Source organism: Sesamum indicum, linkage group LG1 (genome assembly GCF_026168435.1).
Source record: "Sesamum indicum cultivar Baizhima isolate 11 linkage group LG1, ASM2616843v1, whole genome shotgun sequence".
Classification (NCBI taxonomy): Eukaryota; Viridiplantae; Streptophyta; class Magnoliopsida; order Lamiales; family Pedaliaceae; genus Sesamum; species Sesamum indicum.
The window spans coordinates 19286589-19312644 of record NC_142657.1 but is presented as its reverse complement, the minus strand read 5'-3'; the positions used below and the strand labels follow the sequence as shown (position 1 = coordinate 19312644).

Below are 26056 nucleotides of genomic sequence, written 5' to 3'. Positions count from 1 at the left end.
TTGATGATCCCATTTTATCTTATTAATAAAGAAGAAGGTATAAAATCAATTAAAAATACAATAAAATTCACATAAAATGAGATAAGTACGAATTTTATTGACGGTGTTGAAACCCTCCACAATAATAATTAGTTTTCTTAAATTTTGTAGTAGTTGTGGATCAAATTGAATTTCAAGAGGACTGGATATCTTCAACTAATATTATTTTTTTAATAAGTAATATCAGTTTATACTTAAATATCTTAACATAGTTTTTAATTTAAAATGAATTGTATATGACAAAATATATGTTCATCTAAATTATTAATTTTTCCATCAAGTAATATTATTTTACGATTTACAATGAATTTTATAATATAGATAACACATTCAACTAATATTTTATTCTTTTAATAAACAATATCAATTTGGATTTAAATACTTTAACATAAATTATACAAGACAAAGTGTATATTTATCTAAATTATTAATTTTCTCATTAAGTAATATCATTTTGCAATATACAAATAATACATTCAATTAAATTTTATTTTTTGTATTTTTTATATAAAGTATATGCAAAATGACTTAAGGATTTACACATAATAACATAACTTTTTATTAATAATATGAGCGGAGTCAAGTCCAGATCGGGGTTAGGGGTGTGATAGTATAATCGGACACTATTATATATTTTACTCAATCAGACAAACACCAATAAAAATTATTAATTTGTTCAATATTTTGTATAATTCGAACCCTATCAACTATTTATTGCTAAAGTAAGCCAATGCAAACAATTAATATATGATAATAACAATTCATATCGAATTTTATCCAATATTATTAATTATCATATCACCCATTTATCGCATACAACAATTGAGAGCTGATTGGAGTTGGATTGTAAATATGGTACAAAGGATCACTTGACCCACTTAACCCTGATGGACGGTTCTTAGGAAATCATAACCGTCACCTACTCCGAATCGCATCTTGTTCAAGTCAACCCGACCCAGATGTGCGGATTCAGGTCGGTGTTTGTTTGACCCACCCACTTAACCCGACGCATTAGGTGATCCGACCCCATTATTATTTATGCTCCATATACAGGGTTCTGGGTTTAAGGCTTGCTGCTGCTCCTGCTCTGTCTCGTGTACAGTTCTGGATACAGAAAATTGAGAGATGGTAGTGAGAGAAAACGACCCTGCTTTGTCTGATTTAGAGGAGAAGAGGTGTGCTGCAATCAATAGTTACATACATACTATATATGTATATTTATGCATACATGCGTTGCCAGTTCGTAGCTATGCGTATATGTACATGATATGGTGAATGTATTATTATGAACACTTTATTGTTTGATCACTTCTATTAACGTTTGTTTTGATAATAGTTTGGGAATCGACAAGCAAGCTCTCGCAGCACCTGTGAAGAATGCAGTCGACAAGTTCCAGTTGCTCCCCGAGTTCTTGAAGGTATAATTTTTGGTCTTTTTAATTTGTTGGTATTTCACACTTTGTTTTTAGTTTGAATTAAAAGTAAGAACTTTTTCAATGTGATATTTTTGTTTCTTTATATAGGAAGAACTGACAGACTTTAATTGCGCTAAATTATTATAACTACTTTGAATTCGTGGAAGAGTGGCTGGCTTATTACATGAAATTAGTGATGAAAAGTGAATGAAGGGAGTGATGTATCTTACTTTTATTGGGTGGCTTGTATAGTTCATTGGAAATGAGAAATGTTAATGAAAATAGGTGAAAGACTATTTAATTTGGTTATTTTTTGTATACCATTTTTATTATTTGTCCATTCACTTTGAGATTATCTTCAGATTTCCTTGTTCCTGCATTCACAAGGTATCACTAATGGTGTTCGAATTGAGCCTTAAGATAGACAAGCATAAAAATGAGTAGATTAGTGTAAGCTTGTTGATTTTGGTTAAAATTGTTGGTAACTTATTTTTTTTATCTGGCGTATTTTTTACTGGGAAAAGGTTTCTGTGTGTTCACTGGTTGCTGTGCAAACGTAGGTGAGAGGTCTTGTGAAGCAGCACTTGGATTCCTTCAATTACTTTGTGAGGACGCAGATAAAAAAGATAGTTCAAGCCAATGATCTCATAACCTCTAAGATTGACCCAAGTATTTATTTGAGGTGAAAAGTTGTAATTTATTCTGTAATTTTATTTGCTTTCTGTTCAAAGAAGTTATATATCCTTATACTATCTATTCACAAGATTTCTCTTCCTCTATACATTTTAAATGATTTGTTTTTCCATGTACTTGGTTGCAGATACAAAGATGTCCGCATTGGTGAGCCATCAGTGATAATAGATGGTGTAACTGAAAAGCTTACTCCCCACAAATGCCGGCTCTCAGACATTACGTGAGTGTCTGTTCTTTTACTATCTTCACTATACATGCATTAGGACTAGAAGGATATCTGATTTGCACATTGCCTTATATATTAGGCACCTAGGTACTAGGTAGGGACCAAGGTGTGAACTTCTGATAGAGCATTTGAACAGATTTATAGAGAATAAAACTGGGCCTGATTTAAGGAAAACATTGTCATGTAAGGACTTATGCTGCGTAAAAAGTGGGTTGAGGAACCGAGAGAAAATAAGTGCTCTATTAGACGCCTTCTGTAAGATCCTTTTTCTTTTTTCTATAGTTTTGTCTGATTGTTTGCTCATGAGTTTTCCTGCAAAATGGAGGGAATATTGGTAAAGATTTTGTCTCATTAAAAGTTTGCGGTAGATTATGTGAGTGACAGGTATGTTATCAGTCCAAAGTGCTATGCAGCCTAGGAAACAGTATTCAGGATGTAGCCCATCCTAGATAAGGAGTTTCTGGAGGGAATATAAAATAGGAAGCTTCCTTTTAAATTCTAGCATGTGATAATAGTTACGCCTGCTTTGGGTTACAAGTTTAATGTGCAGCTGTTGAGGTGGGACACATAGGCACTTCTTAGACCACTTGTTGGTTTCTGCAATTTAGAGGGTATTTGGCTGAGGTTATGAACTCTTATAAGATGTTTGAAAACTTATAGGATGCTATAAAGTATTTGATAAATTTTTTAAAGAATGAGCTTATAAAATCCAAATGTGAAATGTAAGAAATCCTTAACTTATTCTTAAGATTTTAACGGACCCCTTTAACTTTGGACCAAATTAATTACAAACTTACATTTAATAACATCTTATAAACTCCAAAAATATGTTGTAAGATTTTAAAAATAGGATAGTAAAACACCGTCTTGATATATTTAGTAAGGCTATACTTGACTGCAGAATATCTAGCTTGCGTATAGCATCCAAAAGTTAATTTTGCAGAATATTTTGTTCTTCAATGTCTTCTTTTAATATTCAAGCTGAGGTAATAAGAAAAGTTCTTTTGATTGTCTTTACTGTAAATGAGAAGCTCGTCATATTTCCTACTGCTCCTTTTAATCTCTCCTAATGTGCCATTGATTCCAGCTACGCGGCTCCGATATATGTGAACATAGAATATATTACAGGAAGCCATGGTTCAAAGACAACTCAAATGAAGGTAATGTCAATGTAGAGCTTGTTTATTTTTAAATATTCATAAATATGGAGATGCATGGACATGACTAAAAATGATGCTTATGCACATTCATTCGTTGAGTTATATTTTTCAGAGAGATGTCATTATTGGAAGAATGCCAATCATGTTAAGAAGTTGTTGTTGCATATTGTACGGGAAGGATGAAGAAGAACTTGCCAGATATGGTATATCTGATTTATTTGCAATAGAATTGCATATTACATTCATATGCATTATCATAGAGCAGGCTATTTGCACTGTAGTTTTTTATTTCACTCGTCATTGATTAGTGCATGATCTATTTAGGTGAATGCCCGCTCGATCCTGGAGGATATTTTGTTATTAAAGGAACGGAAAAGGTAACACTTCTACCACCACTTATGCTTTGAAGTGTATGTTACTCTGTGTGGTTTGGCAAGTTAATCTTTTGCTTATTATTCATGTTTTGTGATGTCCCATGTTGGTTGTGGAAGGAACATTGAAATGATCATAAATGGGTACAATGGACTCCTCTAGAAACTCTGTAAAAAAAAAGGAGAGTGCTGAGTAGTAGTTGCTAAGGAACTGGAGTTGCTTGTGGGTCCTCAACCCATGGGCTCCACACCTGACAATATAAATAATCTATGTTACATAGAGGAACAGTGTAGAGATAGTTTAGAAACAGGTTACATGTGGCAGTACTCAACTAGTTTTTTAATAAACAGGGTTGTTTACCAGTCATTTTGAACTAATGTGAGAAACTATTTGAAAATCTGTTTAGTGAATATGTCCAACTTGGATTAATTTGAGCATTTTTGTGATAATTAGCCTGTGCTTTACAGTCTGCAGCATTGTACTTCCTGGAATTGAATGCTGCTGCCTCACATTCACTTGAAGAGATGAACTGTAATTGTGTGATTGAGATTTGAGCATTAATCTTAGCCTCTTGTTTGTGGTTTGCAAGTTAGAGATTAACCAATTGGCGGTGTTAGGCCAAGTATAGGCTTCCACTTTTTGTTGTGCTTCAGAGAGTTAGATCCTTTCTAAAGCTATATGTAGTCTTGTACCAGTGTCTTTAGGACAATATATCCCAAAAGTGATGAAGTTTCTTTTATGTTTCCCATATGGTGATGTAATGTTTGGTTTCTTTTCAGCATTAGTGAGATTTCTAACTTTTATGTTGATGACCTAGCATCTTATGTATACCAAAGGTGCCATTTGAATATCTTTACAATGAAAAAAAAGACTAGTGGTATGCATGTGTATTAGCATTTGATACTTGGCTACTGGCAGAAAGTATCAGTGCGAGGTTGTCCCACACCAGTGTATAGTTGCAACAAGGACATTTGGGGTGATCTGCATGGGATGTAGGATTATAGGTTGCATTAGCATGGAACTCATAGTCTGATTTGACATTGCAAGAGCAAAATACACAATGCTTTTAATTCGAGTCGTGCACCTCCCAACAGCAGCTCCTTCGTTACTTGCAAAGGTGGTTGGTTTGTGGTGAAAAATAGTCTACGATTGTTATTGTGCTATTACTGCCCGGGCGACATTGCTGTTTCTTGCCTTTGAAATATCAAAATATGAATGTCTTATGTTGTCAGTGTTGAATAATTTGTTGTCTAGTAGTTATCCTTTCTCTTGAACTTTTCCTGTAATTGTTGAGAAGCCATAAAAAATAATATTGTTTCTTAATTAGAAATAATTTCCTTTCGTCTAAACTGTATTGTGTTTTGCTTCATAGAATACTGTTCCCCAGGTTTTCATGTTGTCAACATGTTTCTTGTCCTCCATATCTCTTTCCAGGTGATTTTGATTCAGGAGCAACTTTCGAAGAACAGAATAATTATTGATACTGATAAGAAAGGCTGGTGAGTAGGTTTCACTTCAAGTTCTTTCTTTATAAGTAAATATTTATCATAAAGTTCCTTATAGCATGCCTCTGATGCATTTTTCAACTTGCCTGATAGGGAATCTATTGTAGTAGTCTGAAGTAAACAAAGTTGAGGTTTAGATTCCTGAGCAAAGTGACGTAAGGGATAAATGTGGGGGAAGTCAGTAGTTGCAGTTTCAGCGAATTGAAGTCTTGTTTAATAGGTTCTGATTTAAACCCATTAGATAGACAAGAAGAATGCATATCCCTGTTACAAATAGAGAAAAAGGACTTGATACATGCAGCTAGAGAATAACACTTGATTCTAATGATTATACTAATCCTTTCTGTTTTTACTCTTGTTGTATTACTTGTATGATACTTGAAACAAGAATAACCAAGTCTAGATAGGAATAGAAAAGGCTCTTAGCTGCTAGCAGAGAAGTCAGCATGGGTTTATGGCGTGCTTGTCCAATGAGATTGGATAATATCATATTTAGTCTTCCTAATAGAGTTTGGAGTTAATAAGGTTTGTTAATTGCGGGATAATTTGGTTTAGATGTCTGTGGTTGCCTGAATCATGATCAGCAGGTGGTATTTTGGTTAGAAAACGGAAGAAAAGAACTATAGAGCTCTATAAAAACTTTACCAATTTCTAAAAGCATTACTTTTTTTAAGTGCATCTTTTAATCCTTTTTCCTTTCTCTCAGTGTGCAAGCATCTGTTACAAGCAGTACAGAGATGACAAAAAGCAAAACAGTTATAAGAATGGAGAAGGAGAAGATATATCTATACCTGAATCAATTTACAAGCAAGGTTGATATGGCAGCTCCTGACCACCTCTGTCCCTGTCTCTAATTTGGTATCTTACACAAATATCTTTTCTAGGTTCCCATCATGGTAGTCCTGAAAGCTATGGGTATGGAGAGTGATCAAGAGGTTGTCCAGATGATTGGGAGGGACCCTAGATATAGTGAACTGCTATTGCCTTCAATTGAGGTACACAATCTGGTGTATGTTCAATTTCTTGGAGAAAGTAATATTTTCTCTTTGAAAGAAAGACTCATTGTCAGTTTGGTTTTTCTGGTCTTTCATAACTTAATGGAATTCTGATGGAGTCTCTTGACTGTGACTAAACATTTCTTGGATGCAAAGCAAGGGTCCCCACGAGTCTGAGCGGCAAAGCATCTAATGTGCTTAATGTTGATTGTAGCTTTTGTGATTTTTACTTATGTAGTATTGCGTATTGGTTTCAGGATTGTGTGAAGGAAGCTGTACATACACAACATCAGGCACTGGAGTTCCTCGAACAAAAGGTTTTAATCACTGGAAAAGTGTTTTTGTTCTTCTACTTTTCCCAAAACCAAAGAAGAATAAAATCTAATTAATAGCTATATCATATATAAACATTTACACCCCTTGACCTATGGTCTATCTACACAACAATCCTGTCTTTTGCATAATTACAAAAACTACCCCTGATATCCAAGAAATAGGGGTAGTTTGTGTAATAACATTTTTAGGGGTCTGTGTAATTTTTCAAAAAAGTAAGGGGTGGTTTGTGTAAATGATAATGATATTTTGGTGGGTGTATGTGTAATTATTTAAAAGATAAGAGTGATTTGTATAAACAGGCCATAGATCAAGGGTTGTAAATGTAATTATCCCTATATAAAATGAGAAAAGTATATATTAATATGAAACTGATAAATCTTCCCCTGGGTTCTTGTAATTTTTTTATCTGTGCAGCCTAGTTAGCTATGAGAGACACAATTGTGGAAGTTATTCAGATGCCATAATCTTTTTCTTACTTCCTCTGAAGGGACTGTTAGATACTTCACTAATGAAGTAATAATTCAAATATAACAAGAAGATAAATATATCTGCAAATTGCCTTAGATAATTTTAGTCTAAGGGGTTCATCCGGCTGGGCTGTCAAATCTGTAGTTGGATACCAAAATTTTGACCCTTCAAGGTCTTTTCAACTTTGATTAAATGAGAGCTAGTGGAGACAACTAATGCATGTCAGATTTTTGGGTTCAGAAGTGGGTCAGAAACTGGGTTGTGGAGTTGGAGTTGGGTTACATCTTAGTACTAGTTGATAATGCCATTTCCTGCAAAAACAGACATGTCACCAATATGTGAATGTGTGCAGAGGTATATGTATAAACATCCATATATATGTGAATCAAATTTTCAATTTAAAAAATGTAACATGGGAGAAACTGCAGAGTGCTTGAATAGAATAATTTATTTCTTGCATGTCTGAGGTGCTTCTTCTGTGTGATACATAGGATGCTGCCGATAAGTAAATTCATAAGAATTTCTGGTCGCTCTCTTTTACTTATTACTGTTTCATGTTGTAGGTTAAGAAGTTACCATATTCTACTCCAGCTGACAAGGTTTGTTTGCTTGTGTTTTTTGGTCTTTTGCATTTTTGGGTTTTTCTTCTTAATATAACTTTGAGCAACATGGCTTTTCTTGTGTGTTTTTTATTTTGCTCATTTCTAATTTGCCACTTTCTTCGGCATTCAGGAAGGGCGTGCACTGGGTATCCTGCGTGACATATTTCTTGCCAATATTCCTGTAAGTTCAATCTCAAGTTATGTCTCTACGGAACTTCCTAACATTTTGTTAATGTCTCACCTACGACACCAAAAAATATCCTCTTACCAGGTGCGTCAAAATAATTTTCGTCCAAAATGCATATATGTTGCTGTAATGGTGAGGCGCATACTGGAAGCAATCTTAAATAAGGATGCAATGGATGACAAGGTACACCAGCTTATCCCTACTTAATTTGCTTGTCTTATGCGAGTTGATGAAGATCCAGGCAGTTTTATAGCATAAACTTCTATTTAACTTCACATTACTTTTGTCTTCCGCACAATTAGGGTGTCTTGTGTGCCACATCATGCATGTGTAATACTTCGTTCACTGGATCACAATAAGAAAATGGATAACCATTCAAAGTTTCTATATACTTCATTATATTTCTTCTCTTCATAGAAATCATTGTTAGTGCACCTTGGAGGTACCCTTCCCTTCCAAACGTACTGCATGGCCAACTTTTTTGTTTCAGCATCTCCAGAAGGGGTTATTTAGTATTTGCTAAAAGGAAACTCTTGCTAGTATCTGTTCTATTTCCCTACCATTTCCACAAGGCTTCCATCTAGGTAAAGGTTTCCATATGTAGTCTTTCTTCCCTATCCATTACTTCTTACATGATCTGATTTTAAATGCATTACGTAAACTATTTCTCTACTTGTTGTTTGTTGAAATGAATGGTGGTGCATTTGGCCTTATCAATCATAGGGCTCAGTCAATTACATTTTGGAGAAAGGAGGGAGCGGGGGTGGGTGGGTGGAGTGGTGTTTGATTGGTTAGCGGTGATTTTAGAAACCCATTATACCGTGTTAAATAAATAATATTTGGCCCACACGGAAGCATTTGACTGAGATGTGCTCTTCGTCCTGCTCCGGAAATTAAACTTTTTGGTTACAAGCATAGGGTACTTGCCAATTGCCATGTTGCTTTGTGCAGAAAAGGTCCAAGTTCATGCATATGCAAGGAACTATTTGAGTGTGTGATCAAGCTCTTTCATCTGTTGTTTGAAATGCAAAGTGACTTGCTACGTTCAAAGACTGTGGCCAAAAAAAAAGCTCCAATTGTTGCGGACTTCTGCACCATCTAGCCCATGCCAAGTGACAGTGTATCTGTTGTCTATAAGGATCCTACACTGGCAATCTAAAGTAGACACATTTACCAGTTATCTATCTGAACTGATATCTTTTACTATATCCTCTGAAATTTAGACACTCTTGGTAGCAGGTAAAAATTCTTGCGCCAAAAAGAAAATGGTCGCATGTTTTTCATACGAGTTTAAGGAGAAAACTGGATGAACTGACTTTGAGCTTATTACACTTTTAAATAGAGGTTTTGAAAAACATGAGATGTATGTCTGTGCTTTCTGCATAGTATCACACAGAAAGTGGAGTAATATGTTCATGGTCACTGGTCTTTCTATATGCTTCCTTAGAAGAGCCATCTAATTATGCAACTTTGGATGAAGATTTGATTTCAGTTGAAATCTAGGTGCCCCTGGAAAACAAGGATGTGAAACAAAGTGTGGTTTCTGTTAAGTAATTTTCACCTCCCACTTCTTGAAACTAACCAGCTGACTGCATCCATGCCAGTGTTGAACATAGAAATGTAAATGCAAAATTAATTCATTTGGTTGGTTTTAGCGAAACAGGAGATGAGACTGATGAGGTTTATAAGGTGGCCTTTCTCTCTGGGAATAGCTTGGAAATGGAATTGGCATCCCTGATTCTATTATGAATCTGACATCTGGTTCATTGAAAGGACTAAAAAGTAGAAGTTCGTGGGGATGTTTATTCCCTCTTGTTAATTCCCAAATTGGCCACATTCCTGAAACTTGTCGATTGTCAAATGCTTACGAGGAGCTGTATGTGTTCAAATTTTGGCCATTGTTGTTATTGTTGCTTAGTTGACTGATTCATATGATTTCTCTCTTTCGATGCCAATTGCAGACAATTTTTATTGTTTTGCATGTACTTTATGGAGACTTTTGGGTGCCCCTTCTTGAGATGCAATTAATGCGTTGTTGATTAACATTTAGGTGATCCTTATTTATTCATTATTGTAGGATTACGTGGGGAACAAAAGATTGGAACTATCTGGCCAATTGTTATCATTACTGTTTGAGGTACTTTTGCTGTCTTCTTATTGTTCCTATTTTCTGTTTGTCTTGATTAGTGCTGGTAAAAGTTCTTGTCTTTTGTATTGTAGGACTTATTCAAGACTATGAATGATGAAGCTCGCAAAACAATAGATACCATCTTAGCAAAGCCGAGTCGTTCCAGTCGGTTCGACATTTCTCAGGTTTGTCCTGATGTCTGAGTTTACATAGTAGATGGAATAATAGAAATAGGAGAGGAAAAGGTTTAATTCTTAGCTTGGTAATCCCCAGCTTTTAAGTACATTTTGCTTTAGTCAATCCTATATTTGTAAAACCACAATCTGGAGCTTTAGCAACTCACATTCTGGAAGAGTAATAAAACCAAATTACATTCATTTGACGGTGTTCACTGATGTCCTTCATCTCACTATTTTAAGCAAACAATGCAGAAGAAAAAAAGTATGCGGCAGATGTGCATAACAACATACATCTCATGCATGAGGTTCCAAACACGCATAAGTCTTATCATACTTATCTATTCTTCAGTGTTTTTTTTGTTTTGAGGGAATTACCTTAAATAAACAATGATCCTTCTTAGGGAATTTGTTATTAGCATATTGGAGACCTGCTAGATGGAACTGCATCTCTTACCTAAAGAAAAACCTTTTTGTCGTTGTTCTCACTTCTCCGTCTTTGATGAAGGAGAGTTGATTATTTTAGACTGAATTAGAAATAGATTTGTGATTCAACATAGCATAACCTGACTTGTAAATTATTCTGTTGCATCAACTTGTTATCAAGAGCTTAGTTTTTTAACTTATTTTCTTCCTGATGTTGAGGAGGATTTAAGAATGTTTGGTGTGTTTATTTCACTATTCCTCCTCTGTTTCTTTTTACCTGTTGTGTTTTTTTGTAAAGATTTATTTCGTTAGTTAATCTCCATTGCTTTGATTCTTGTGCTGAGCACTTAGTGATTAGGCAGTTTTGGTGTTTACTGAAAGATTATTTGCATTTGACTCATTCATTCAGTATCAATAATTTCTTTTGTGACATTACCTCTTCTGTATTTTCAGTTTATTGTTAAAGATAGCATTACTGTTGGTCTGGAAAGAACTCTTTCTACTGGAAATTGGGATGTCAAAAGATTCCGGATGCACCGCAAAGGCATGACACAGGTATTTAAGACCTTGCCGTCTCAGCTTGGATCATGTGCATGTATGCTGTTGTGTATATGCATCTCTTATTACCTCTTTAGTATTCATTTCTCCGGACTGTTACATAATCGAAGTCGGAACTGAGAGCAAAGATTCTTTCTTACAGGTTGTTGCTAGATTGTCGTACATAGGAACATTAGGTCACATGACAAAGATCTCACCCCAATTTGAAAAATCTAGAAAAGTTAGCGGCCCTAGGGCTTTGCAACCCAGCCAGGTAAAGTTAAATGCCGCAGTCCACATTATATTCTACTGTTCTGACTTTTGTTCTGCTCGAGTGCTCAACTAATTTTATTTATGATTTCACTAAACACCTGAATCTACAGTGGGGAATGTTATGCCCCTGTGATACTCCGGAAGGTGAAGCTTGTGGATTGGTGAAAAATCTGGCACTGATGACTCATGTTACGACTGATGATGATGAAGGACCTCTAATTTCTCTGGTATACAAAACTATCTTGGCACGTTAATGGCATTCGGTAGCATTCACACCTTTTTGTGGTGGAATAATCTTTTTCCCATGTAGGAATTTGGGTGTCTAAGCATAATCGAGTGGTTGAATGACTTTTTTTGTGCTCTATACAGCATAACACTTTTTGTTTCAACATTTTTTTTGTAATCTTTACTTTGAGGGTAAAGAGTTATCTATGCATAAGATAAACATACTCTCAGCCCTCATCTAAGTTTCTGATAGTTATAGTATGAGATCTTTGATGTGGCAACCCTACAATAACCAATAATCTGCGCTTGAAGCACTGTAGACATGGACCTTTCTAGCATTACCTACAGCCTATCACTTACTTTGGAGTGCTTGCAGTATGGATTTAATTGTTCAGGGTAGAGGATTATGGGGTTTGAAAACATTTAAGTAGTAGGTTAAACAGTGGGTAGGCTAGTACTCTGCAGGTTTAAAATCAACTATTATGAGGTCACAGATCCAAAACTTACTATGTGCTGGATTAAGTGTTCCTAGTTTGCTCTCTTATCCTTTCTGTTTTACAGCAGTGATGAATGGTTCTTGTGAATTAGAACACACAGTGACCTGAAAAGGAAAATCATCAAAGTCCATTTAATGTTTAGGTTAACTTTATAAGAAAGGTAATTTGCTAGATGTTGAGTATCCACTTCTATACGTCTTTGTTTCTTTGTGTCTACCAACCTATATCGTCCTTATTGAGGGAATTGGAGAATTGATTACTAAGACTATGGCAACAATTGGATCCAATCCAAGATTCTCTTGTTTTGTTTCTATCCTTCAAATTGAGCTTCAGTTCACTGCAATGTGTCAACTTTCTTGCTGTTGTTGGATATATGATATAAGTTTCCAAGAGTTTAGGGATGCAAAATATTTTTTTGGGTGATTATATTCTGTAACTTATGCATTGTTTATGCAACAGTGCTACTCTTTGGGAGTAGAAGACTTGGAGTTACTCTCTGGTGAAGAACTTCACATGCCAAACTCCTACCTGATCATATTGAACGGACTTATTCTTGGCAAGCACAGGCGGCCACAAGTATGATTGTATAAATAGTGTCACTCATTTTTATTGTGGCTACTTTTACATTATGTTCTAAAAGGGTAAATGCCATTAATGATCCTTAAACTTTTGTTTTTATGTTAGTCCCTAATATTTAATTTGTCTCCTTATAGTCCCTAATATTTGGATGATGTTATACATGAGTCCTTACTGGCAATTCTTTATCAAAATTTGAGGGCAAAATTGTGAACACAAAGTACCAAAATATCAAACAAAATAATTTAGTTGAATAAGTTCACCAAATGTTATAAAATAAGTTACTCAAACATAAAATATGAAGAGTTTTTCAAACTCATATCCTAGGTTTATTGCAAGAGTTTTTAAAAAATTATTATTACATACTATGAATATTTCTTAAATTGGAAAATAAAAAAAGTATGTCTACCAGAAAGTCTATTGAAAAATTTACAACAAAAAATTGAGATAAGAATAAACTTTTTAGATTAGTTGAACTCTAGAACCTTAGTTTCCCAATGGCGTGAAACTCATTGATTTATTTTTTTTTTACTATTTTAATGTGTTAATTTTTACTGCAAAATCTTCAATGTGTTTATTATTTTCGTAAAATTTTTGAAATTTCTATATTTATTTCTATTTTTCTAAAATTCTTGAATACGAACTATTAGGTTGTAGAATTATTTTAATATATTTTATGTACAGGAATCTTTTCAATATTCTTAAGATGGATTTTTTTTAAGTTGAAAAGTTTAGTATAATAAATTTAGGATGTTATGAGTTTTTAAAAAGTATTTTATAATATTTTAATGAGTATTTGATTTCATAAAATTTTATGAACTTAACTGTCTGACTAAAACAACTTTTTCGATAGGTGCTACATTATTTTTGATAAGTTTGCTCTTAAATTTTCATTAGAAATGTGAAGATAATTTAAGCATGAGGAACTGTAAAGTAATGACTTAAACATTAGGGATTAAAGTGATACAAAATTTAATTTTTAAGGATTATTAATGATATTTTGCCCATCTTAAAGTTTCTCTTTATTTGGTCTCCGATCCATAATCTTCATTGTCTTTTTAGAGATTTGCTAAGGCCATGAGAAAACTGCGAAGGTCTGGTAAAATTGGCGAGTTTGTAAGCATTTTCGTCAACGAAAAGCAGGTAAGCTTGTTTTCCTGATGTTGATGCAAAGCTGTTATTGACCTTTCAGTAAATCATTGTTTGTTTCACGTGCTGTTTATGGCTTAAAGAACTAAAGAAATAGCCACAGCATATAACTTTCGAAAATGAATTTTGAATGGCTACAAGCAGGCTGAAGTTACATATAGAAGCTTTACGGAAATATCCCTGAGCTGCTAGATGCATTTGCACATATTATAAAAATGACTGGAAGGATATGAGATTGTGAAAATCTGTGTCTTTTTAACTTTTTCTGTCGAGACATATGGCAGTAGAATTCATGCAACCATTAGATCATATTTCCAAATAATATATCTTTCTATGTAATACTGTTGTGGATTTAATGTGCTACAGAAGATTTTTAGTTAGTTATCCTATCTGGCCTTTGAATTTATTTAAGCATCTCAACATTATTCAGAATTGTTTAAATAATAATTCATGATCGGATATTCTAAGCAATAAATTCTATTGCAGCATTCTGTTTACATTGCTTCAGATGGTGGCCGTGTTTGTCGTCCACTTGTAATTGCTGACAAAGGTGTATCGAGAATTAAGGAGCACCATATGAAGGAGTTGAAGGTAATTGCCATACATGGTCAATATATTTTCTTCTTTTGCTTCGGTCACCTTCTTGAAAATGTTTTTTGCTTTAAGGATGGAGTGCGCAACTTTGATAGTTTTCTGAAAGAAGGCCTGATAGAATATCTTGATGTCAATGAGGAGAACAATGCTTTGGTTTGCATCTCTCTCTTGTGTATACAATCCCTTTTGCCACTTGAGGGTCAATTTTAGCCCGTCTCACAGTAGATGTCATTGTTAGATTGCTTTGTATGAAGAGAATGCCAATGAACGGACAACTCATATTGAAATAGAACCTTTCACTATACTGGGCATAATTGCTGGATTGATACCTTATCCTCATCATAACCAGTCACCAAGAAATACGTATCAGGTATTCAATATTTGCTTTCTGGGGGTGCTTTGAGTTAGAATGGCCTCAAATAAAATGTCGCTCTTACTAATCATGTTTGCTATTGTTTCTATTTGAAGTGTGCTATGGGAAAGCAAGCTATGGGCAATATTGCATATAATCAGGCAAGTCACTTCTAATAGACATATTAACTTAGATCCACCAAACCTTTGGCACTCACTCAATGTTGCTCATGCATATGTTTAGCATGAACTTCTGCACCTAGGTTAAGCAATGCTATTTATAGATTTAATTTCAAGAAAGGGCATTTGAACTAGTTTGTGACACAGAAAACTGATTTAAAGGCTTTCAATTTTTGAGATGATGTTAGGGATAACTACAGTGCCTCCCCTGATATTTGCCATTTTTATTGGCTTTACTGGAATTTGCATTTTTATATGGAAATTTCTGTCAGAAGTTTTTTCTGTACTTCTAATGTTGCAGAAATTTTCCGTTTTTAAGTCTTTCTTATAAAAAATAGTTTTTCTCTTTGCAGTTACGTAGAATGGACACTTTAATCTACCTCTTAGTTTATCCACAACGGCCATTACTAACGACACGAACAATTGAGCTGGTTAGTGGTTCCTATTGCCCCTTGTAATATGTAACTGCAGGCAGCCAACTTATTGATGTTTATTTCAGGTCCGCTTTGATAAACTGGGAGCTGGGCAGAATGCAACTGTAGCGGTAATGAGTTATAGTGGTTATGACATAGAGGATGCAATAGTAATGAATAAATCATCCTTGGATCGTGGTTTTGGTCGTTGCATTGTAATAAAAAAGTACATTCTCTTTACCTAATGAGCTTTACAAAATATTCGTTTGATCGGCATCTGGAAAGTGTTTGCAGTGTGATAGCTACATTTAATGTTTTCCCATGAACAGAATGACAGCAGTTAGCCAGAAGTATGAAAACGGTACATCTGATCGTATACTTAGACCACCGAGAGAAGGATATGAGGCTGAAAGAATGCAGGTATTATGTGAATTCTGATCAGAGTATGATTGTATTATGTGGCACTAAATTGCAAAATAGGGATGTGGTAAAGAGAGATGTAAGGTCTGCAGTTCATTGGTATTCTTTTGGCTACGTTATTTCATTAATTTTGGGAGGACAATCACATATGTTTTAATATGAAGGCGGTAATTGACATTGATAATAGAGATTCTTCTTAAGAACTAGGGTTGGCACCTTTGAATTAATTAAACCAATCTAGTTTATAATTTTCGTCCAAGTTAAGATCAAAAGAATCATACTTCAAATAGGCTTCTTGCCTGTTGCAACGCTAAAGTATAATTTTGGTTTTCATAAAAGTTCTTTATTTTTTTGTCTACTTAAGTCCAAATGACTATTTATATTGTATTACATGTTGATTCTTAAGTGATTGTGGAATCATTAATTTGTATCCGCCATTTCTTCATTCTGCTCTATGCAGATTTTAGATGATGATGGACTAGCAGCTCCTGGAGAAATAATTCGACCCCATGACATCTATATAAACAAAGAGTCTCCCATAGTCACTAGGGGACCAGTCACATCCCCAATGGGCCTGCCAGATAGGTAGGTTTGCCTTTTGGGCAATTTTTGGCTTTCTTTAGCAATAGTCAATCCACTTATATTGACTGTTGCTAAAATCCAGTGCATATAAGCCTAGTAGACAGACATACAAAGGTCCTGATGGGGAGACCCCAGTCGTGGATAGGGTGGCACTCTGCTCTGACAGGAACAACAACTTGTGCATCAAATTCATGATTCGTCATACTCGTAGGCCGGAGGTATTGAACTGATTCATCTTGAGACTGGGATTTCCGGTTTTGAAGTGTCTTGTGAAATCTTCACTGAATCAAGAATTTTTATGACTTAGCTGGGTGACAAATTTAGCAGCCGTCATGGGCAAAAAGGAGTTTGTGGCAACATTGTTCAACAGGAAGATTTCCCTTTCTCTGAACGTGGAATATGTCCTGATTTAATCATGAATCCTCATGGATTTCCAAGGTAATTGTTTTTTCTATCTGAATGGCATTTCAAATTCTTATACTTAACTCGATCTTGATTGTTGACTTACACTTCTGGGTCATGTGCCTTGGTTATCAAAGAAAAGCCATTGATTGTCACGGATGAGGATTGTGTTTTGTTCTCTTTTTTCTTTTCCTGTTCTTTTGTTCAAGGGGGGACCTGGGCCAACCTTGGGGATGTTATGGGGCTTGTTTATTGGTGGTCATCCACCATTGCAATTGAGAAGTTCTAGCAAGAATCTTGGTTGTGAGAAGGCGGACAGGTTAATTCATGTCAGAGAAGCTCAAAGGAAGTAATGAACCTTTCTAGAGTCTCAGGGGTGCGTGAGTGGCTGTTTTGTGGCCGTAGTAACTTGTTCATCAGAGCTCCTTGGACTAACTAGAGTTTTCTAGTTATATGCAAATATTTGAACTGCATTTTTATACTTTCAAGAGACAGAAAAGAAAAAAAAAGCCTTCAGCTGCAGGTGACAAGGATGCTTCTCCCTTTCACCGAGATGCTACCCCTGAAGATTCAATATACATTCACTCATGTTCTTTGTGACTTTCAGCTGCATATGCATCATGGCAGTAGAATGTGATTTAAGTTTTTGGAAACTATCAGCAGGGACAATTTTATTTATTTAAATGTAGAGGGTTTCACAATTTTTGTTTACCTTGAATATCTTGTACCTCTAAACCTTATGATATGGCGTATGTGTGTTCGTTAGAGCTTCATACCAATGGTTCTTGTGAGGTCTTAGTTGGTTAGGCTTCAAAGTCTTAGTTGGTTAGGTTTCTGGTAATTTTGTTTTGACAAGGTTTTGTAGATAACTAGAATTTTCAGTTTTAGGCCTGAACTTGGTTGAAAAGTAGAAGTCCTTTTAGTTGATACTTGGTACTAGTCACAGGAACGTGCCACGCTCGTTCTAATTGTATGTAGAATATGATTTGCTCTTGTAATCCAAATGTTGACAAAGTTCTCTATCACTTGATTTTGGATGGTGAATGTGCTAAGGGGCTAGAAATTATTTTTGACTTGGATTAATTTCTAGTGTCGTTTTGGTGAGGTGAGTTGGTGGGAATTCTGCATGGGGTAGACACCTATTAAATTCTTCGCATACTTCTTCAAAAAATATTCTACTATATGTGGACATTGAAAATCTGCCACTGAATGATTCTAGATTTTATTGGCCTAATTTCTGAAAACTATTATTGGTTGCTTGATGATAGAGAACCAGTCTTTGTCCATATTATCCTTTCACATTCTCATGCATCCTATATCTTCAGCCGAATGACAGTTGGAAAGATGATAGAACTTCTTGGCGGCAAAGCTGGAGTTTCTTGTGGTAGGTTTCATTACGGGAGTGCATTTGGGGAGCCCAGTGGTCATGCCGATAAAGTTGAGGCTATAAGGTGAAAGCTGCAGCTGCTGAACCCTCCCACTCCCCTGTCCCGTGATATTTGACCTGCGTTTTCTTATCTTATATCAAGTTTTCATCACCCTTTTTAATGTATCAGTGAAACCCTTGTGAAGCATGGTTTTAGCTACAATGGCAAAGACTTCATCTACTCAGGTTTTCTTCTTGCCTTTTCCTATTCAGCTTTCTAGAAGTAAATGAAAAACAAGCCAAAAAACTTTAGCTTGTCTACAAATACATTATCTTTAATCTTTCTGGTAACTTCTGAAGTCAGAATTGAAACACTTGTTACCATGTTCTTATTGATTTTGGTCATCATGAATATGCATGTCTCTTTAGTACTGGATCTCGACAGTGTGGCACAGAAATAAATGAATTATAGTTCTTTCAGTCGGTGAAATGCTAATTGGGATTCATGAATCTGATAAGATTAGCCATTGATAAGGTTTACGTTCAAACTTAACACGCTCAAGCAAAGGTGAAAAAGTAGAACATACAAAATCATGTAAAAGTGGATGGGAATTTGTTAAGGCATGCTCTTTATGCAGCAAGTGGAGATCAAATTTAATATCTTTTGTAGTCTCATAAAGATGTTTTACATTTATTTCATAAGATAAGCACATTGTTCAAGTATGAGAATTCTAGATAAGTTTTCACTTCTACATTGAGAGGTGTTGTATTTGATTCAGTTTAAATTTTCTGGTCTTTGCTTATTAATTACTATGCACTCAATTTTTCATCTGTAGGAATCACAGGCGAGCCACTGCAAGCATATATTTTTATGGGTCCAATTTATTACCAAAAGTTAAAACACATGGTATGGTATTTTGCTTTCTGCGAGCTAATGCATGCTCTAACAGCACTTAATTGCATGCCCTGCTATTCTCTGTTACATTGCATATTTGTTGACTCCTGTGATTTCTTAACTGTTGAACTTTTGAGGCATCATTGATTCAGTATATAGGTATACAAAAAGATAGTCAAAGATGACAATTGATTGGAGGAAGTAACTTAGTAGGAGAAATTGCAAGATTGGTTCCAAAAAGGTACAGAGGGCAACATATGGTGCCACTGTGGGAACAGTGACAGGGAAAGTCTAGGGGTCTGAAAGATGGAATAGGAAGGGGGACCATCTATTTATAGGACTACATGTAGAATCAAAGGTTCCATTACCTTATTTTTCCATTTTCTCCTCAATACTAGAGTTATGTGTCCATTAAATGGAGGAAAACATTTTAAGAAATTTATACAAATAAATGAGTCAGAAGTTCCTATGACTTAAAGAAGATTCTTCATATGTTTTTGCTCCTTGGGAGAGATCTGATACAGTAAATCTTTTTGGCTGAAAGTACTGTAGGCCTCGGCTTTAAGTTTTCATGCATGAAAAATTGTGCATTTTGTTTCAAGTTTTACATGCAAACAGCTTTGGTTACTTGGTTTCATTCTATCCATAGTGGTTTAGAGATGATTGTGCTCTTCTTGCTGACAACTTTCGACAATTCTTGATTTCTGTTTGTGCAAGATGTCCACATCTGCATAACATGCAGGAAATTTCTCGTACATGCCTGCATGAGGATTTCTTCAAAATTCCATTTCCAGTTCTTTGTCAAAGGTTTTCTTTTGTATTTTTACTTACTATATTTCCACTTGCCTTTGAATCACAGGTCTTAGACAAAATGCATGCTCGAGGTAGTGGGCCCCGTGTCATGATTACTAGACAGCCTACAGAAGGCAGGAGTAGAAATGGAGGTATGCAAATGCATTGGTAATTTTTACTTTTCATTTTCCCGGAGTGGAGTGTAGTTTCTGATTGTTAAGATTTGGTCAGGTCTGCGTGTTGGAGAAATGGAACGTGATTGCTTAATTGCATATGGAGCTAGTATGTTGATATACGAGCGCTTGATGATTTCTAGTGATCCATTTGAGGTTCAGGTAATCTAAAGCTATTACACACCCATTTATATCAATGCATACAAGGATGTTACCTGGTTCTGTCAAAGCTGCTATAAATGGCATTAGACTTCACAGGTTCAAGAAAGAGTTCCATTATTCATCTAATCTTGAAGGATTTACTACTCAAATGAATTCAATCTGTAATTCCCATTTGGATACATTTCCATTGACAAGACCCCGTGAAACATAATAGAATTTTGTGCAATTTCTCTGAAACTGGAAAGTAAACATGGTCACTTGTTTAATGCCATCTGTTTTTTCATTGAACAACACTATCAATTTGATAACAACCTATTAGACATTGATGAAGGATTAGTCTCGTGGAACTGTAAAAACCTGTGTTTGGAGGTAAATACATTATTTATTAGTGATGTAAAACAAATTATCAATACTAACAAAAACTTGATTAGCCAAATTTCCTTAGTTTGAAATTTTTAAATAACAATTTCAATTAAGATAGTCATTTTTCATCTGTAGTATATCTCTTACCATTTTACTTTCTATTACTGTTTTATTTTTGAAACGTTATCCTTCTATATTATATTTCTTTTACTATTATATTTGAATGATATGTCTTTAAATTTTAAATGAATTGATGTTGAATGGTTTTATACTAATTATTTATTACTATTGTTAATAAAAAAATGATTAATTGAACCTATTGTAGTATCAGTAGTTCTATGGTGAGGTTCTATAATTATGCGAGTCATATTTCACTGACATGTGTTTTAAAACTACCTATTTATAATTTTATAATATTAAAAAGTCAAGTATAAATAGGTAGTCCGCGGAATTAGGACTGCCAAATAATTTCCTTGTGCAATAGAACTTTATTTATTTTTTTAACTAATTCGTATTTATTAGTAAAATATTAGTTAAGTAAGGATGTGGTTATCTTTTTACAATAGAAACAAACACATAACACACGTGGAATTAAATAGAAATTTGTTTTTCTTTTTTTAAACTAATTCATGGTTAGTATTAAATAATTAGTTTTAAAATATTACTTTAATAAGGGTAAGGATTTTTTTCCCAATAGGAACAAACACTTATGGAAGTTACCCTTTTATATATAGTATAGATATAGATTAATTAGTAAAAGAATTTATTTGGGGTGTACAAGTATCCCTGTTGTGGATAGAGTGTCTGGATAAATAAAGTAGTGCAGGGAAAGAATATAAGTGAGGACATCAAGGAATGGGATATTGAATATATAGTCAACTTCATTTTCTCTTGCTTTTGGATAATGTATAGTTCTAGATGAGTTACAACATTGTTTGAGTTCTGTCCTAGTTAGGATAATAACATAGTATATTGATGTTAAATGCCTAGGGAGACCGAACATTTTACCATAACTTGGTTCAGATATTTCAGATTATTAAGTTTGGTTTATAGTCATAGTTCCTGAATACTTGATAAGAAAGCCATGGAAAAAGAAATAGAACCATGCGAGAACAGACACAAAAATTGGTATGTAGGAATAGACTGGGAATGAAATGGACATTCGAAAGTCTATTTCTACATCTATGACTGCTATGCTTTATGTTGGGAATACTTATTCCATGGGAATTCTTATTCCCTTAAATAAGGAATTAGCTTCCCTCCCCTTATCATGATACAAGCTATTCGCAACATATTGAGAATGAAAGTTTTTTTTTTTAATTAGTTTTATTTTTTATTAAATTTAAGTACTTCTTATAATTGTCTATGCATAATAATCAAAAAGTGATATTAGTTTGATATTTGATTATTTTTATTAATTCAAAATATTTCTTTCACCGGGTATTGGTGAAATAATGGTAGATGCATTATGATTAAATAGATTGGTCCATTTTGACGTTGAATCATTTGTTTTGTTTTGGCTGAAAAATATTATTTATATGTCTATTGACTCAATAAATTATGTCTTATGTATTTAAATATATTTTTTCATATATATATATATATATATTTAATATCATATCAGATGGTATGTAAATTGCTTATAACCTTCTATAAGCTATTCTGAAGCTACTGTTATATAATTGAATTCAACAAAATTTTATAAAATATGAATAAGTAACTTTTTAAAAAGAAAAAATACTAAAGGCAAATTTGTCATAAAAGTAAGTTAATTCTATTAATAATCAATATTTTATAATTTTCAATTATGTGAATGGAAGCAACTAAGGAATGACAATTCTATTGCCTTTTAATATATTGTGTATACCAATCATAGGAATGCAATTCTTATTCCATTCCTAAATTTATTCAATTCCCACTTTATTCCATCCCACAGACGAATCATGTAATCATTTGATTTGCTACAGGTTGGAACATAATATTAACTGGTTATCCTCGTAAAAAATATGTACCAAGCATCGTCCAATTTCTAACTGAAGCAAGTAGTGCAGCTGCATGTTCGACGTACTTAATCTCTTCAGCAATTAGTCTTGGTGTAACTGAGGCTCTGAGAGTGACTAAGAGGACACTGTGTCTTCATGTTAGCTCCTTATTCACCTTCCTGAAGTTATCTTTTAGAGGACAAATGAAATTACTTGGGGGACTAAATAAGAATATTCTGCTGTTGTTCATCACGTAACGTTAAAGAACATGCAAGTTTGCATAATTTTGAATTTTATGTGTTCCTTTCACGAATCGTGTGTTAATAGGATTGTGGATATAAGGGTTAGAAATAAGTAACTTTACTGGCTGCTTACTTTAGTTTCTGGAAGAGCTTCATTGGTTGACTGTTAGGAATTTGACTTGCTAACATTTTCGCGAAAAATGTGAACAGGTTTGTTCAACTGCAGCAAAATTACAGGCTTAGAATGTATCATTTTGATTTATTTTACCAGACCTAACAGCCTGCAGGGGCGACCACAAGTTCAGAAACTATAGTAAGAGTACTGGGATTGATAACCCTATACACTATTGATACAAACAATATACACATAAATTTGACACTCAAACATTATCCTGCTGGACACCATTCATGTGTCATTTTGTGAAGTATGATTGAATCCTCAGTAACTCGGAAGCCAGAGTGTTGCCTCATGTCACTGCCTCGCTGCGGCTCTGGGTTTGTTAATGAACATGCCATAATAAACTGAACCTTTCTTTGAATAGCTCTGGTTTGCAATATTTAATTGCACATTTTTGGCCGATGATGGGGGCAATTTATAATCCAGATGAGAAATGGGCTTCAAGCCAGCTACATAACTAGATTAACCTTAGTAAATTGTGACCCAGCCTCTCCTTCTTGTGCAGTCTTTCCTAGTCCATTGCCAATAAACTGCATTGCCACTTTTAAGGCCCAATTTTTATAGATAAAATAACTTATATCTTCTTGCCACTTTATTTTCTGGTGATATAGTTTTTGTGTTCGATATCATGCTGCTCCAAGTAACCTTGTTGCTCGCAGGTCTGCCGCAAGTGTGGTCTATTGGGATATTACAACTTTAAGTTAAAGACAGGCATTTGTTCGACATGCAAGAATGGGGAGAATATATCTACCATGAAATTGCCCTATGCATGCAAGCTCTTAATCCAGGTAATTCAAATTGTTTCTCTGAATGATTATCTTGATACTCTTACATGTGCAATATGCCTTTTTTTAATATGGGTGGAAAACCTCTTGAAGGATTCTGAATAAGTCCAGTCGCTTCCAACAGTATCATACCAACTTGACCTAAAATTCTTTACCTAAAGCTAAGTGATTTATCAATGCCAACAACTTCAAGTGACTTCTGTAAAATCTGGAAACAGTTTACTTGTTTAGCTTGATTATATTCCTAAAATTTATTATTATCAGCTTGGTAAGTCCGCTGAATTTCTCAGATGAGCTTGTAGCTGTGGAACCCATTCGAGGTTCAAGTATGTTGATACGTTTCCTGGCCTTAGCCTCTTTGAGAGATCACTATGAAATAATATCTTTTCATATATTACAAAAGATTCTCTAATTTCAATCAAGAATTCGTTGGGGCCTTTTGGAACAAAATGGTGAAAATTTATAATTCCAAGCCATGCAGTAACATTAGTTTCAACGAATTGGTATTCTCTACACCCCAATTGTTGTTGGGAAACATCTATATATTAATTAGTTTTGGATGTCATTTGTTGGGGTATAGGCAAACTGAATTCTGGTGGTTTATTCATCTTCCATAATCGAACTCCATTAGGTCATAAATATGATAACAACTGATTCTGATAATTTGGCCTGTGTTCGGTCGTGATTTTGCTTTGAGTCATATTAGGTGCTGCAAATTGATGAACTCCCTCAATTCTGTCTTGAAATAGATAAAATAGTAGCTTGCTGGTGGGCATATTGCACTTGCATTCTTTCTAAGTCAATGTAGAGACAATTTACCTAGACTATATGAAGTTTGGTCATCTTCCTGATTTGGAAAATTACGTATGGATTCCCTTGTCAGAGTTTTTGGATAACCGTCCAATATTAATAGATTGTTTGTGCGTAATTTTACAAAACTCAAGTAACACTGTATAATATGATGATTGAAGATAATTTCATAATGATTTGTATCTTCCTATTGTGTTTCTCAATCAGAACTCCTCACTTTTGACATGATAATAAATTTCAACTTTTTGTGTTATTTGCTTTATCGGCAGGAGCTCCAGGCGATGAATATCATCCCTCGTTTAAAGTTAACGGAGGCTTGAATCTTATGTTCTGTTTCATGGTTTGTGACATCCTTCTCCAAAATGCTGAAGCATGAGAGCACAATACTTGCAAATATTCTTTTATGTTCTTGATGGGAAGTGATGTGTTTCTATGTGAAATATGACTTATATTGTATAATACGTCTTATCTTCTATCTTTTTGGCAAAATGTTGTATAATGTGTATTAACAGCATGGATGGTTCAATAGCAAATCATCTGAAGGGCTCAAAACTACTAACATAGTCCGCTCTCTCTCTCAAGTTATTTGGTTGAATGAGGTTTTATCAGGAAGAGTTAGCTTAAGTTCTAAGAATAAGATGTTTTAGCTCTTTTAGAAATAGTAAAGAGTTCTTCACTTATTTTTAAAATTGCAGCAACATTCTCTCAATTTTGACGATTAGTTGTAAAATTGCATCACTAACATTTCATAAGTTCCATATTTTTATAAAGTAAACCAACTTGTAAAATATTTTAATTAAATTTGGCCAAACACATAAAAGATGTTGGGACAAAACCTGCTAAAGCATATGAATCAATTCTTTTAGGGCGACTAAGCCATAAAATATCCCACGTTAAAATGTGTGTAAATGATGTAGGCTTCAAAATTAAATAATCCATGTTATGACTTATCTTAAGTCTCATTAATTAATTAAACACAATGTTTTCATCCTTTCTTCACTTTTTGGTAATTACATAAACACCCAACCCTATGGACTTTTCTGGTATTGAATAATTATATTAAAGTTTGATCTGGTCAACAGGTTATTTTTAAATTTTTATTAATTTTTTTTGAGAAAATAAACTGTCAGAAATGACTTATTACATTTTTAAAAGATAAGAATAGTTGGTGTTATATAACAGCATTAAACTGCTTACTACAGTTTAGATAACAATATATCAATTGTAGCAATAACACCCAAACAATATCACAGACTATAATTTAAGACTTTACCAAAACAAAGCACCCTGCCATTCCTTCCTCTTGCCACGTTGGGAAATTTTTAATTCATATCGAATTTAATTCTTTTTGAATTAATTATGTTAAAAGTATAATATATTT

The 26056-nt window shown here is 34.2% G+C and overlaps 1 protein-coding gene across 1 annotated transcript; it reads left to right on the top strand.

The window, feature by feature from the left end:
- The first annotated feature begins 993 nt into the window (after window positions 1–993).
- Window positions 994–25234, top strand: NRPC2 (nuclear RNA polymerase C2). Its single transcript, XM_088881358.1, has 39 exons — window positions 994–1012; window positions 1093–1214; window positions 1376–1457; window positions 2015–2136; window positions 2275–2367; window positions 3461–3533; window positions 3646–3736; window positions 3858–3910; window positions 5340–5404; window positions 6117–6222; window positions 6295–6405; window positions 6663–6722; window positions 7773–7808; window positions 7942–7992; window positions 8083–8181; window positions 10076–10135; window positions 10219–10311; window positions 11182–11283; window positions 11429–11539; window positions 11649–11765; window positions 12720–12836; window positions 13899–13979; window positions 14472–14576; window positions 14652–14732; window positions 14818–14949; window positions 15048–15092; window positions 15464–15541; window positions 15610–15749; window positions 15853–15943; window positions 16404–16528; window positions 16608–16743; window positions 16833–16963; window positions 18253–18378; window positions 18484–18539; window positions 19130–19200; window positions 20048–20132; window positions 20212–20315; window positions 23740–23868; window positions 24945–25234. The coding sequence occupies exons 2-39, from the start codon at window positions 1165–1167 to the stop codon at window positions 24993–24995; spliced, it is 3459 nt and encodes a 1152-aa protein (XP_088737484.1). The 5' UTR covers window positions 994–1012; window positions 1093–1164; the 3' UTR covers window positions 24996–25234.
- The last annotated feature ends 822 nt before the right edge of the window (window positions 25235–26056 follow it).

What these genes read in the sequence shown, in the direction of transcription:
- NRPC2 (XM_088881358.1), top strand. Translation starts at nt 1,165, where the DNA reads ATGGTAGTGAGAGAAAACGACCCTGCTTTGTCTGATTTAGAGGAGAAG. An exon ending in TTTTCGTCAACGAAAAGCAG is followed by an intron (nt 13,980 to 14,471) that starts GTAAGCTTGTTT and finishes ATTCTATTGCAG; the next exon opens with CATTCTGTTTACATTGCTTC. An exon ending in ATGAGGAGAACAATGCTTTG is followed by an intron (nt 14,733 to 14,817) that starts GTTTGCATCTCT and finishes TGTCATTGTTAG; the next exon opens with ATTGCTTTGTATGAAGAGAA.